Genomic DNA, 15,626 nt, shown 5'->3' on the forward strand with positions numbered 1-15,626 from the left:
ATACTTCATTTCCCCCCAGGAAACTCCTTTAGGTTCTGGTAAAATATGAGAGAGAATCAAGAAAGATGTGGCATATTGGAAACAGGAGATAGAACATAAGAGATAGGCAAAGAAAATTTCCAAGATGATGGTAAAGAGAATCACAGCCTAATGACTTACATGAAACATAGAAGACAAATAGCATAGATTGGAACAGGAGCCTCAGATGACGTATATGTTAAGACTGCCACCACCAAGAATTCTTTCACCTTTGCACTGTACTATCAACCAATGTGATTATCAACCAATGTGATCCTGGTCAGGATTCTTAGCTCTCTATGACCTTTCCAAGTGCCCCTCCCTGCTGAGCTGCCTGGAATAGCTGGTATCATCTGACCCTACAGAAGTGTTCAGACTTGACCAACTCTTGAGAGATGGAGGTTGGCTACAGTGAGCATAGAAACATAAGACATTTCCTGTTCCGTTAGGATTTAGCTCTGCTGGATTCTCCCATCTAGGGATCCTGTTACTTCCCTGGATCACTATAGGTCTGGCTTCTGACATCTTCACAATGGGTTCTTGAACCCTCCAAAAAAAGCTAGAACTGGATCACTAACCAAGGACTGTTCTCCTTGCCATTTTCTCTCACCTTTTCCTAAGCACTGTCAACTCTCAATAATAACGTTGCCTTTTTCTTACAAAGGTAGTTGTGTTTGCTACTCGGTTTTCAGATAATTGCTTCCCACGCTGATTAAGAAATGTGATAAGTTGCTGATAAAAAAAATGAAATAGTTGATTGAAAAATAAAACAAAGTTAGAATATATTTCAATCTAAAAGCCACCTTTAATGGGCAAATAGTACAAGCGCTCCCTTTAAGTTGCATAATAACGTGACTATCATTTAATAATGTTAGTGGTATTGGCTAATCAAATTAGACAAAAGAAAGGAATAAAAAGTATGAGAACTGACAAAGAGGAGGTAAATTTATCATACCACTAGGAATTTGATATTTTGGGTGATACACCTGGAACTTCTAAGAGAAGCTAACTGAATGGCAATTACATCTGTGAGATAATTCAGTAATATGTATTGGCAGGAAATCCAAAGCTTTCAGATACTGGCATAGAGATATTCCTTCCAAAGCTGTTGTTAAGTGGGGAAAAAATACAAATAAGATGCAGAATGTTGTAAATAGGATGGTATCTTCTTTTTTTATAATAGTGTGTACTTGCAGTGTGCATGTGTAACATTATCTGTATTTGCTTGATATGTAAAATCAACACTTGCAGCAAACAAGAAATTAATTAGTTACTATTTCAAGGTACCGAGGTTTGTAACCTCATGTTGACTAACTCCAAAGACCTAGAATTATAATTTTCTAGCCTGCTTAAATTTTCTGAGTTTTAAATCTTAATACTTTTTTAAAAAGGAAAATATATCTACTGATACAGCAAACACATTCAATGTACACTTTAGAAAACCAATCAGTGACTTAAAAATACATGGTATTGGTAAAATGAATTAAACTTACAATAAACAATGTTAAGCGTACAGTTTTAAAGTTGAATTTACTTGCTTGCTAAATATAATTTTGAGCAATGTGTACTATTTTGAATTAAATTTCCATTTCACACAAAACCAAAACATATTAATTCAATGCTTATGGAGCAGAGAAATAATAGAATACAGTATTTAACTCACAGAAAATATTATATTCCTCTGAAATTTCAATAATGTATTAAGGATGTACTATAGTGGCATTGTACGTAACTCTGAGGCCACAGAGGTGAATAAATCAGGTTTCATTTTATAAGATTCATGCCCTGAGGGGGTCTTACAGATAATCACTGTCGATCTATTTCCTTACAATAAGAATTTCAGAAATATGAGAAGTGGTATATCTGCAAAAAAGTAGACCTATCTTTCATAGATATATACATATACAGGCCCTTTTTGCAGATTTTCTTTGTAGACTTGATGTTTTCCACTCTTGTGGCTTTCTTGCCCCAATTCCTGGCCTCATCCTGTGGGTCTTACTTCCTCTAAGTCTTTCACCTTCATCCACCTTCCAGGTGAAAGACCCACCCTAAAGGCCTCATTCCCTCTCCTCTCTACACATGAACTCATCTGGGCACTGTATCCAGTTTCTCTCCAACACACTGCCTGGAATTGAAGACCTCTTCCATTCTTTCCAGACTCACCTCTCCTTCAGCCCTTGCCCATACTCAGCCCAACTTGACAACTTACTGTACTGTGGATTAAACCAATGCTTTTGCCCCTGGGGCTTGGACACTGATCTCGCTGCAATGGTCACCTGTCTCCCCTGTTTCTTCTGCACCAAATCTCAAGCACTCTTAATTTCCACTGTCACTTACTTCTTCAACGAAGACTTTTCTAATGTCGTCCTATTACCTTTGGGATGAGCTCTCTCCTCCCTTAACTTAACATTAAACATTTCTCAAACTTAAACATTTCTCCTCTCAATACGTTCAAAAATAACAACCTTGACACATTTCAGGAGACACTGCAGGTGCTTGTTTCATTCTGCAGAAGAGGCTGGAAGAGGGAGACTGACGGGAATTACTGAAAGAAATAAACAGTACACCATGAAAGCAGGTGTCTTGTGAAGGGCCCAAGTACGAGGAAAGGTTTCCTTCTTATTTCTAAGAGATTCTGACATAACGTCTATAATATTTAACTTAATTCCAAGTGAGCTTGACTTTTGTCTACTAAAATGCTCTTTATACCTTTCTTCTTCCCAGGATGTAACAGTTCCTCCCAAGCCTCTTTCTCTCCACCCATTATATCAGACTAGACTCTGTCCTCCTGCTAAGTCCCTGCTGCCTCCACAGACCTTCTCACAGGCTGACTGTCTTACCCCAGGACCCTTCAGCCATTTGTCCTCCTTCTCACTGAGTGATGAACAGGGGAATTCTCACACCCTGTTTAGTGGCAACACGTATAATAAGGTGAGAATTCCCTGTGGAGATGGGAATTGTTCTGTGCTGTGAACTGTCTTTATGCCTAACTTTTGAAACTTAAGCATCGAGGAAACATATATATTAAGAATATTAAATATTTGTGTTAAATCCCACGACCTTACAAAAAGATAGTTAATTAACCTTGAGAAGTTATTAAATACATATTTTTGCTTTCAAAGTCATTTCCTGATTTGTATTCCTCATTGTTTCATGTTCTAATCCTAAGGTGGAAATCCCGAGAAATTTTCCAAAACCTTACAAGATATCATTATTAATTTATCTGCTAGTCTCAGTTCAACATTCCTTAAAAAGCTTCTTTAAATTATAGTGCCTTATTAAGGAGGCACTTGCTGCTGCAGGCAACGAGCAAAGAAATACTTAGAATTGCTACAGGTATCTACAAAATAGTGTTAACATCTCATTTTATTTTGTTTTATTTTTTATTTGAGTATTGTTGGCACAATGTTACATTAGGTGTACAAGTCAGTGATTCAGTAAGTTTATACCTTATGCTATTAACATTTTATTTTAAAATGTGTCTATCTGCCTCATAATGTATAATGATGGGATATGTAAAATGAAGTGTTCATTACCCTAAAGAAAACATATATTATACGTATTTCATATTTTAATATATATTGTTTTAATATTTTTATTATATTTTTACATTTATAATATAATTTAAATGTTTAATATATTATAGATTTTTATTCTTATATAAACATGATGTATATTTTAAGTGAAAATTATATTTATATTATAATAATATAATATAATTTAAATTATATTTATATTTGGCTTTGGAATGCAATTATACATGTTCTATCAGAAGCAAGCAGTCAATAATACCACATAAGACTTAGTGAGGAGTGCCCTTTGTTCTTCTGAGCATTACTGTAAGGACAACTTGGCTATTATGGACTCAGGTTCTGAAAATTTCACAAGAGAATTGATTAGTTAAGCTCAACCTACCATTAATTTTTTTTTTTGTAAAACTCAAAATCTTGTTTAAAAATATTTATTTTGCAAATCCTCTGTATCTAATGGAATACACTTCTGTACTTGGAAACCAATAAAGGCCCGAATCAATATGCTCCAGAATGTAGTTGTACAATATCGGTTGGGCCCTAAAATGTTTTTTTGAGGAGATGCTCATGAACTTAGTCTAAAGACAGTCATCTAAAAAGTAAACATTATTACATGAAGAATATTTTACTTTTTATATTTAATAGCATCTATCATGACTGAATGACCAACTCTGAATTAAGCCTTTAAAATATCCATTTTCGGGGATCCCTGGGTGGCTCAGCGGTTTGGCACCTGCCTTTGGCCCAGGGCGTGATCCTGGAGTCCCAGGATTGAGTCCCACGTCAGGCTCCCGGCATGGAGCCTGCTTCTCCCTCCTCCTGTGTCTCTGCCTCTTTCTCTCTGTGTCTATCATAAAAATAAATAAATAAATAAATAAATAAATAAATAAATAAATAAATAAATCTTTAAAAAATAAATAAAAATAAAAAAATAATAAAATATCAATTTTCTGCAAACAATGTTTTTGGGCAAAGTTCAGGATGACATTCTTATGACCTTTGTTTCTTACTCTTGGTTTAGAAAAAAAGAAGCATTTCAGGGAAAGTATAATATTTTAGGGGATTTTATATTATTTGAAATTCTTCCTGATTTAATCTTTGCCAAAATATATAAAATCCATTTAGTTCTTAAATTGATGAATCTGAAAATAACATACACATATTCTTATAAATTACCATCTATGATAGGATTATAATTGTGTTTCATAAATATCAATTTCATTAAGTAGCTCTTTCTTTTAATATTTTGGTGGTATTTTCTAGAACCAGCCAGCATTCACAGAGGTTCAAGGACAGAGTCAGTATTTCATCCACTTTTTTTTTAAGATTTTATTTATTTATTTTTGAGAGACAGAGACAGAGAGAGAGAGAGGCAGAGACACAGGCAGAGGAGGAGCAGGCTCCATGCAGGAAGCCTGATGTGGGACTCGATCCCGGGACTCCAGGATCATGCCCTGGGCCGAAGGCAGGCACCAAACTGCTGAGCCACCTAGGGATCCCCCTTTCATTCATATTTTAATCTGTACTTGGTCAGGCTGTGAAGAACAAGTGATTTGAGGTGGGACAATTATTTTCAGTTTATACAATCTTTATATTAGATTTTGTCTTGCATGGTCAGAGATTTATTGATACTGAATAAAGAAACGTTCACATCAGAAATAATAATAATAGTAATGTAAGACAATATTTCTTAATGGAAGAATCAGAACATTCAATAGTTTTGAACTTAAGTTGCTACCATGAAAATATACAGATTACTCAATTTGATATCTACCTCTACAAATCTTATATTATAAATATAGGACCAGTAGCATACCGGATTTCAAGACTTATCTTTTTCACTTGAAATAGCTTCTTGTCTGGAATTGTAAACCATAATCTGCTCTCTAAATTAACTTCTCTCCAGTACACTAATGTCATTGCCAGACCTGGTTTACAGCTTTACCTACTAGGCTCATTTCCAAATTCAAATCTTCCCATAATTCCCTCTGGAGAGCCACACTGAACTTGACTTAACTGTTTTTAACAGTCCCTCATCACCTGGGGCTACAGAATGTGTTTAACAGGTTTTATAATTCTTCTGTTGAATCTGTAGTGTGTGCTCATTTTTTCTGAATCTTCATCAGACTCCGAGTGTCCTATATCTTTACCTTAATCTCTACTTTTTTCTCTTACTTTCAAGATAGAGCTCTATCTTATAATGTCATATCATACATGATGATGCACAGGTACTTTCCTTTTCATCTTGTAAAAAATCATGAGATCCTCTTTTTCTCCAGGTCTCTTTCTTTAATCCTTCAAAGTAATATAGCCTCCTGGTTAAGAGCACGATGTCTCTAGACAGTCAGTCTAAGTTCATTTCTTGATCCCCCACTCCTTCCAGATGGTGATGTTGGGTAAGACATTTAGGCTTTGCATGCCTCCATTTATTCACCTTTAAAAATGAGGGTGATAAGAGTACCCAATTTACTAGAGTATTATGACATTAAGATGTATTAATATGTACAAAGCACTCAGAATAGTGCCTGGAACATAATAAGAACAATATAAGAGTTAGATTTAATTTTTTTTTAATTTTTAAATTTTATTTATTTATTCTTGAGAGACACAGAGAGGCAGAGACATAGGCAGAGGGAGTAGCAGGCTCCCTGCTACTTGGGCAGTGAGCCCAAGGCAGGACTCCATCCCAGGACCCTGGGATCATGACCTGGGCCAAAGGCCGACACTCAACTGCTGAGCCACCCAGGTGTCCCCCCAGCACACTTTTGAATCTTCATTTGTCCTTTTTAATGTTGAACCCCTCCTCTTTTCAGAAACCTCAAAAAGAAAAAAAAATCACATAAAAACAAGATAAAACGAACTCATCTCCATCTTTTTGCTTGATAGTGCCACAAGCCTCGTAATTCCGAGACTTTCTTGCTCTCAAAGTGATCAATAGCCATTATCTCCATTCTCCCTCTATACTCAGGCTTTAACCCATTCTTGAAAGCATTCTGTCTTTTTGCCTCAACCACTCTATTGAGATTGCTCTCTTGAGGTAAAATGCTTGTCAGAGAACTCAGCTGAATGCTCTCAGTCCTCTGTGTCTTTTATCCCTTGCAGCAATTGGCACAGTTGATCATACACTCTTGGGTCTTCCTCTTTGCCCTGCTCTGACTCCCTGACTGCTCCTTCTTTTTTGGGGGGGGGAAGGGGGAGACATTTCTTCCTCTACCTCTTCTTTCTAATTGCCTCCCTTCAGGTACTCACTCCCTCGCAGACTTCTGTGATGATCTTAGTACTGATCATTCTCAAATCCACAGCTCCAAGTCTGTTTCTCCTCTGAGACCTAGTTTTATAACTTTAGCTGCTCACTTCTCAGTTCCCCTAGGATGTCACGTTGTCACCTCAAACTTGTCATTCATTTTCCCTCCAACTAGTTCTGTTCTGGATCCTGTACTCCTGTCATTAATAACATAGTTCTCAGTCCTCAAACTCACACTTGGTGCAGCTATTATGCTTTTTCTGCTTTTTCCTCAATAGTTATTCATCAGGTTGAATAGATTCTTCTTTTGTTATCCCTGTCATGTTGTTATCTCTCACTACTCTTTATTATTATTCTACTTTACTTAAACCAATCCACTTATTTTTCCTCCAGGCATGCCTTGAGAATTTCTTACTGTTTAACTTGCTCATGCATTCTCCTCATATAAAATACCTTCCTGCTTTTCACCTTACTTATGCAAAGCAAACCATTCTCATCCTTTCAGACCTACTCAAATTATCCCTGTTCCTCTACGAAACTTCCCCTTTCAGTATTTCATGCATATTACAAGTTCTCTGGTTATGTATTTGGTGAGATTATTCTAGTGTCTATCTAGGGTGTGATATGCTTAATATGATATTTTTCACATTGTAGATATAGCAATAAATCTGTGTTTGTGATGAACAAATCCTAAAATGACCCAGGTTATTCACCAAGAGCCCATGCTTGACTAGGATTATTTCTACGTTATGTAGGAGCTAAATAGAGTCAATTTATAGTTTTATCAGTACATTTGATACAGTTTTAGTCATTTGAGAAGCTCACTTTTTCTTGCATTGCATGAAATTTCCCGTGAGCTTATGGAGTACTTGCTTCAGCATAGGAGCATAGGTAGGGTGGGGATGGGGAGGCAGGAGGTACTAATCTTTGCTGTATGTGGGCTCTGCTATCTATCCACCATGGTGTCCTCAGTCCTATGGGGTATATGACCATCAATCAGACAATACACTGCTACATTCTGCTTTCTTCCCCTGCATGGCATGCCCTGATTGGCTCTAGGTTGGCTACTTCTGAGCCCCTTGAGCACACGTGGGAGAACATAGTTACCTACATGTTGGGAGCAGGTCAATTCTGTGAGGTCCTCTCAGGACCATCAACTGAGATACTCTACATATCCTTCATCACTCTTCTTTTCCTGCCCCCTTACTTGTAGGAAACTCTAGGAGTCCAACTTTATGAATTTGCCTACCTGATAAAATTTATTTGTAGCCCTGAAATCACTGCAGTTTTATGGTCATTTGCAGACATGGGAAAAAGAGTGGAAAATGTGATTGGCCTATGTACATGTTCCCAGCTGAGATGATCAAGGTGATGTTCTGCTTTCTCTTTGAGCACTCATGCTGCAAGCATTCATTCTTTTCATTGTCTGTCTAATACCACGTTTTAACTTTCTGTGCTTTTTGTTTGTGATTTCACTATTTCAAATGGCCTCTTAGGCAGAGTGCTGAAGTTCTGTCTGGTGCTCTAAACACAAGAGGGCTACAGTGTACCTCACAAAAAAGATACATGTCCAGTAGGCTTCGTTTAGGCATGAGCTAACAGTGCTGAGTTAACAGTGCTGCTGGCCATAGGTTCAATTTTAATGGACCAATAATATATATTAAGGTGTCTTTAAACAGAAAGACACATTAAACAAAACTATGTATGATTGATTAAGTTCTGGACTCACAGGAACTTAATCTTCTATTTTTCATCTTGGAGCAATGGTTCAGGACTGGCTGACTCCATGTTTGCAGTGACTTTACAGAACATAATGAACGGTGAATAATGAGAATCAATTATACCTTTGTTTTGATTTCACTGGAAAGAGGATTTGTATGCAAGTAGTTAATTGGGAGGTGGTTCCAGGACACACCAGTGAAGGATGTGGGGAACTGGAGAAGATGTCTAATAAAGGGTGTATCATCAAGTGAGTTACCATGTGGCAAATTAGGGTTTGAGTTTACTGAGGAATTCCAGGAGTGAATGCAGAAAAGTCAGAGGTAGGCAATCTGAAATGGGGATTGGGGGTGGGGGGTGGGGACTCCTGCTAGTTTTTATTTAAGGTCTGTGCTTGGGGGAGAGGAGCATAAACAGAAAGAGCCCTCAGGCAAAGATAAGCCTTGTGAAATTCACAGGCTGCTAGTAAAATGTCAAGGCCTGAGATGACATAGAGTAATTTGTATCACATATACTCACAACTTTTATGTGTTTGATCTAACTTTGAGGTTCAGGATCCTGCAAATCAAAACTTTGGCTAGCAGAACACTTTATTTTGAACATGTTATGCCCTGAATATGTAAAATGGCTGAAACAATAAAGGATACAGAGGAATTATAGATGCGGGTGTGGCCGGAGAGGGTGGGGATACTATCTTAAAACTGTATCTCATTCAGAGTCATTTTGATGTAAGAAAGATGTTAGGGTTTGAAGCCAATGGCCAAGAAAAAATTCTTGAGACATCTTTGGTGCAAAGGGTGGTTTTATTAAAGCACAGGGATAGGACGTGTGGGTAGAAAGAGGAGCACTGGGTTCATGAGTAGTGGCCCATTATATACTATCAACTTGGGAGGTGGTTAAGGATAGTTTAAGTCTCTAAAGAATTTTAGAAACAAGTTTCCAGGACCTTGGGTGGGGGGGAGGGCTAGCTATTTTTAGAAAAAGGTCATTTATTACTGTCTAATAAGACTTTAGTCATGGGACCCTTCAGACATATATGAGTGGGCCATATGCTTGGGAGATGATTGCCAGCATGTATCTGGGGGGGGGGGGGTTTAGAGATAAAATGAAGTTTCCAAAGGAATTTTTATATGTTAAAGTAGACTTATTGGATCCTAGGAGTTGGGCTAAAATTGCCTTTTGCCCTTAGCAAAGTTTTAACATTGAGGCAGTTGAGTCCCTAGAAGAAGGTCACTCTGCCTGTTTCAAGGACTTGTCTGTGGGCTGTAAGTAGTAAAGAAATTTAAGAATTTTTCTTCTGCCCTTGTTTCCCACATCAATTTTACCAATTTTCCCTCCATTTTGTAATCCATACAAAAACGTTTATCTTCAAAGCTAATAAAAGTACCATGTACCACATACCTGACAGTGTCTAGGTCAAAGCCTAATGGACCCACCCTCTATTTTTGAGAATTCAGTTCATTTGGAAAGATTCCTTTTCCTAAGTATGGCTGAGATGTTACCATGGGAGTCTGCCTCAACTACTTACTGTCTTGGCCATCAGGTGCGGAAGCTAATCTGCATGTAATGTGCAGAAATGAAAGTTGATCACCCTTCATACTTTTTTCTTTTCTGTGTCCTCAGCCTCATTTCTTCTGTCTTGTACTCCCATCATCTCTGAGCCACAGCTATCTTTTTAAGTCAAACTCAAATCCCAAGTTTTCTGGCTTACTTTCCCTTTCCCATGAAAGCATTCAGCTTTCTGTACTTTTTCCTCTTTTCTTATCACAGCTACATTTTCTACCTTGTATTTAGCACAATCACAGGCCAGGTGGATGGAAAGTTCTCTCTTAAGTGCTGTTTCCCCGAGTCTCTATTCTGCCCAATTTGCACCAGCAACAAACAAAAAAACCCATGGAGCACCTATGAATAGGATCTAGAGGAGGGAGAACTAAGCCTTCCCAGTTGGGCTAACTTCTGAGGTGCTGGCAGAAGCAAGGCTGGGATTTCCTACTTAGGAAGGCTCTATTTACAGTGAAAGCTTGCAAGGTTTTATGTATAAGAATAGCATCTTTATAGACTGAGAAACAGCTTTGAAGCCCCAGGAGAACATTGACAGCCATTCTGAGGACATCTTCTTTTTCACTTTTCAAAAAATTACATTCTTCAGAGACCTTGTTTGTGACTGTGCAGCCATTTTTATTTCACTTTCGGTTTCTAAAATGCATTATCCTTGTGCCTTGTTTGCAGCCATTTACCATTTTCTTTTATTTCTAGTCTGCTTCTGTCTCATCAAAGAGATAAGCGTGGCCAGGTATTTCTTTACATAGGTATCTTCCCATTGGCTCCACTGCTATTAAATTCTATAGTATGTTTTCTATGCAAGCATTGGGGCTAGCAAGCTTTTCCTAACATGTTCCATTTAAGTGATCTCTGGAGTAGACACTTGAAAAATAACTTTCACCTCTGAGCAGGGGAGAGCTAGGTATTTATCTCACCTCCATTCTTCCTGCCTGGAACCCCTCCAGCCCTGATCACTCCTATTTGCAGATCCCAGGCTGTGATCATGACTGCTCCAGGTCAGGACAAGACTTTAAGGTCTTTCCTGTAGAAAGGAAAACATATATTCCCTAGGTAAGATGACTAGTGTCCTGGACATTTTTCTAAAAGTGTATCGATATGTGTTTTTCCACTGTTTTGTGGAAAAAGAATTTTACTTTTAAAAATAGTTTTTTTGAAAACACATATTTTATAGATCTACCAATGTAACAATTTAATACATATTTTTAATATTATATGATTTCAATTATTTCTGTGCCCCTTGTTATTAAAGTGTCCATTCTGATCAGTAAGTACACTTATAGCTACTTTACCCAGTGAAATGCAACAAAAGTTCATCTGTAGTCTTTATTGCTAAATTAATTTTGTTGAATAAATTGTTTTATGTCCATATTAAGAAAAGTAATCCAACTCTTGCTTTAGTTTTCTTATTTATAAAATAGCAATAAAAATAGAATTTCTAGGTGTGCCTGGCTGGCTTAGTTGGTAGATCATGAAACCATTGATCTCTGGGTCCTGAGTTCAAGCCCCACCTTGGGTGCAGAAATTACTTAATGAAATTTTTAAAAAGGTTAAAAAAATGGAATCTCTACCATAGGATTTTTACCAAGATCATGCAATACATGGAAGTAAACCTTTCATGTTCCAACTTGAGTACTCACTTTTATATATTTTTCAGCATGTTACCCATTGTTTATAGAATTTTGGTGCTGGAGTAAAGAAGCAGTCCATTGAAATAACTAGGAGAACCTTTCTGTCATCTAAAATGCCTTTTTTTCCTTTTGTTACAACCTGTTCATTCCTTTCATACTTTCAAATTTATTCACATATGTATTCGTTTTACCTCTGATTTCTCACTCTCTCTCCTTTCTCCCCATAATCACTATACTATTGTTTTATTTGTTTATTTTTTCCAAATGTTGCATTATTATTTTGCATACATATAATTTATAGAAATGATATTGTTGACACACACTTCACTCTTTTTCCATGGATTTCTCTTCCCTTTGGAATAGTAGGATATTGTGCTTGGTTCTAAAACTTTTACTTTAGGATCAAAATTGGGCTCATTTCATGAGAATTACATGGGGAGCTTTTGAAAATGCAGATTATTTCAAACTCCTAAACGTATAACTTCCACTGGACTGGATGATCTTAAAAGTTTTCACTTTCTTGGGGGCCATGGGTGGCTCAGTTAGTTAAGCATCTGCCTTTGGCTCAGGTCATGAACCCCAGAGTCCTGGGATTGAGCTCCAAGTTGGCATCAGGCTCCCTGTTCAGCAAGGAGTCTGTCTCTCCCTCTGCCTTTCCCCTCTGCCCACTTGTGCACACACTCTCTCTCTCTCAAATAAATAAATTAAATCTTAAAAAAAAAAGTTTTTATCTCCTTGAACCTTCTAAGTTTTCCCATTGGCAGCAGATTTTTCCCCTTTGTCTTTTAAACTCTGTAATGATTCAGCAAGAAGATAAACTTCATTATGAAATATAAATTTACAAAGAAAAACTATACCAACATGTTAAAAGGTGCTTGATTATAATTGATGATTTCTCATAAGAAACTTTTATAAAGCAAAAGAATCACAAGTATTAAATGGTATATATACTACCTTAGGTCATAGGGTTTCATTTTGTTTTGTTTTTCCTTAATTAAAGAAAGTCATAAAATATTAGGTTCCATTCTTAATCAAAATTACTCCCATGTGCTTGCAACATTTATAGTTGGGCTGTTTATATACCCAGTATTCATGGACTTATTGAATCAGAATGTACATTTTTTCCAGTACACTATTTCAATTATTAAAAGTCATTTCTCTTTGAAAAAGTACCGAAGCTGCCAACATGTACTTTCCTATGATTTACTTTTTAAGAAATTAAAGTGCCTTTTTAATAAAACGAGATTTTAGAATATACCAATCCTTTAGAATTATGTTTTTGCTAAGAAAGCTGAAACATTTAACTTGAAATGTATCTTATCATTATGATATGTCAACAGAGTATTTACTGATGGCTTTTTATTAGGCACTTTCCAAGCAGCTGCTCTTGAGATTATAGATTAAGAATAAAGAGGAAATATAACTTGTCTGCAATGACAAAGTGAGAGGAAAGTGAACACAGTGGAGATATTTTCAGTCCAATTCCATCCATTATTTGTCTTTTCTAGGTAAAGGATCACTCCACTTATAATAAGCCAAGGGCAAGACATCTGTTAGAATAGTGAGGGAAACTTTTTAGCCATATGTATGATGAATAAGAAATACACAGTTTAGGGACTAAGACGGGGAAAACACCCAAATGTAATAGAGAACTTATTGGGAGATTTGAGTTCTACTGTCTTTTCTTTTCACATCATGGGGAATTAGAAGTTGGCAATGGACTCTGGAACCTCTGATGATGTTTCCTGATGGTCCAGTCCTGTGTGAATGAGGTAGGAAGACAGAAGAAAGGAAGGAAACTTTTACATCCAGGATCGGTAGGTAGGAAAGTTTCTACCATAAACTGGCTTTAGCCTGGTCCAATATCTTGAGGCTGCTTCCTTTAAACCTTTTGGATAGCTCACCCTATTAATGTTGGCTTTTCTTATTTTCCCCCCTCCATTTGTTCTCCTACTTATTTATTTTCAAATTAAGTTCATTTGTAAAGTGTATATTATTTCCATTATTAAGAATATCTTAACTGGTAGTAACATTGCATGGCTACTTAGAAAATTGACTCTCTGAATCTACAGAAATGCAATAAATGAATTTAATTTTTAATATGATAGGGGTGTTTCCAACATGGGTTAAATTTTTTAGTAGCTCATCAGAAAGGAGGGTTTTTTTGTTTGTTTGTTTTGTTTTAGATTTCTTCTGCTATTTTAACTGAGATTAATCAACAGAAGTTATGGCAGATCGTGATTTAGCTAGGAAAGGGCTAAAGTAATTCTAACCTTCACCTACTGGTTCAAAGGCTGAGGGGGCTTTGAAATTAAAAGAAAAACCATGTTTTTCTAATGTAAGCTGTAAATATTTAGATCTAAAAATGTGAAAAATCTTTTACAGATGTATTTTAAGAATAAAATAACACTCCTTTGAGGTAAGCAATTTACAGTTGCACATAGCTTCAAAATGAGAACATGAACAGGAAGTTAAGTAGTTTGGTTCAAGGTTAGAAAAACCTTGTCTAACTAATAGCCCAATTCCCCACCAGTAACTAGGAACATAGACTTTGCAACTTTTTATTCCAACAAGGAGTCTTGGAAACCTGGAGTCTGGAAGTCGATACATTATTTATTGATTTCACCAAGATTTACTAAGTATTCCTTAGGCGTCTCTGCTGGCCCTACCCCAAAGTCAAGAACACAGAAACGTGAGGGGTCTTGGCCAGGTATATTCTTCTCCACTTACGAAGAACAGAAATTACATATGCAAAAAAATCCATTACTTAATGATGATTGTGGCAACTGCCACATAGAAGGCAATTGAGTAGTTGTGAGTATCTGTTATAGGAGGCCTGATCTAGTCTGATGAGTCAGGAAAGTGTTCATGAGGCCACTGCGCCTGAACCGAGGTCTGAGAAGAAGCCGTTTGTGGGCCTGCTGGCAGTCCAGTGAGAGGGAGCAGAAGCAGGAAGTTTGCCAGGCAGGAAAGGAAAGGGACAGGGTAAGCTCAAGACAATGAAAGCAGACAGTGAAGAAAGCAGGTGGAAGCAGGAACCACTGAAGTAAGACTGTAAGAAGTAAGACTGCCAGATAGCTTCTGCACCCCTGGGGGCTCTGGGTTAGCAGAATTTGTGAGAAGAAAGCAGGGTGTGAGTTGAAGAAAGAAATTCATATTTGGAAAAAGTAGGCCAACATTTCACTTTATTTATTTTAATTTTATTTTTTTGATTTAATTTTTTAATTTTTTTTTTTTTTTAGATTCCAGTATAGTTAACACAGTGTTATATTAGCTTCAGGTGAACTATGTAGTGATTCAGCAATTCTCTACATCACTCCATGCTCATCATGATGCGTGCTTTTAATCCTCTTCACATATTTCACCCATTCCCCACCTACCTCCCTGCTGGCAACTACCAGTTCTCTAATATTTAGGGTCTGTTTTTTTGTTTGTCTCTTTATTCCTTTATTGTCTTTCTTAAATTCCACATATGAGTGAAGTCATATGGTATTTGTCTTTCTCTATTTCACTTAGCGTTATACCCTCTAGATCCACCCATGTTGTCACAAGTAACAGTTGCCACTTTACAGATAGCGTTTTATTTAAATCTCAAAACAGTCTGAAAATTGGTTTTATCCCCTTTATTTCACATGCAAAGAAACTGAAGCTCAGAGAGTAAATAATTTGTATGAGATTCCAGCAAACTAGCTAAAAGTTGGTAGTTAAAATCAAGGAGATAACATCACGGCCTTCACCAACCACCACCACCCTGGAATCACAGACTTCTGTGTGCTCAAAGAACAATGCCATATACCTCAGGACTGTAACTAACCACTGAGGTCGTCTGACTTCCTTCAGTCTACAGATGAGGAGACTGGAGAGTAAGGATGAGAAGTGACACACCCAAGGACATGGTATGAGTTATAGGAATTGCCTGGGTTT

The 15,626-nt window shown here is 37.0% G+C and overlaps 1 protein-coding gene across 8 annotated transcripts in view; it reads left to right on the forward strand.

The window, feature by feature from the left end:
* The window catches only part of MLIP (muscular LMNA interacting protein), a 252,774-nt gene that overhangs the window by 213,725 nt on the left and 23,423 nt on the right, over positions 1-15,626 (forward strand). For 6 of the 8 annotated variants that reach the window (XM_055330897.1, XM_055330900.1, XM_055330898.1 and 3 more), the window contains one exon: positions 2,743-2,949. The exons of the other annotated variants lie outside the window; for them this stretch is intronic. In XM_055330897.1, coding sequence (XP_055186872.1) covers positions 2,743-2,949 — 207 coding nt within the window. The remainder of the gene's footprint in view (positions 1-2,742; positions 2,950-15,626) is intronic. 8 annotated transcript variants of the gene reach the window in all.

Source organism: Nyctereutes procyonoides, unplaced genomic scaffold (genome assembly GCF_905146905.1).
Source record: "Nyctereutes procyonoides isolate TBG_1078 unplaced genomic scaffold, NYPRO_anot_genome, whole genome shotgun sequence".
Lineage (NCBI taxonomy): Eukaryota > Metazoa > Chordata > Mammalia > Carnivora > Canidae > Nyctereutes > Nyctereutes procyonoides.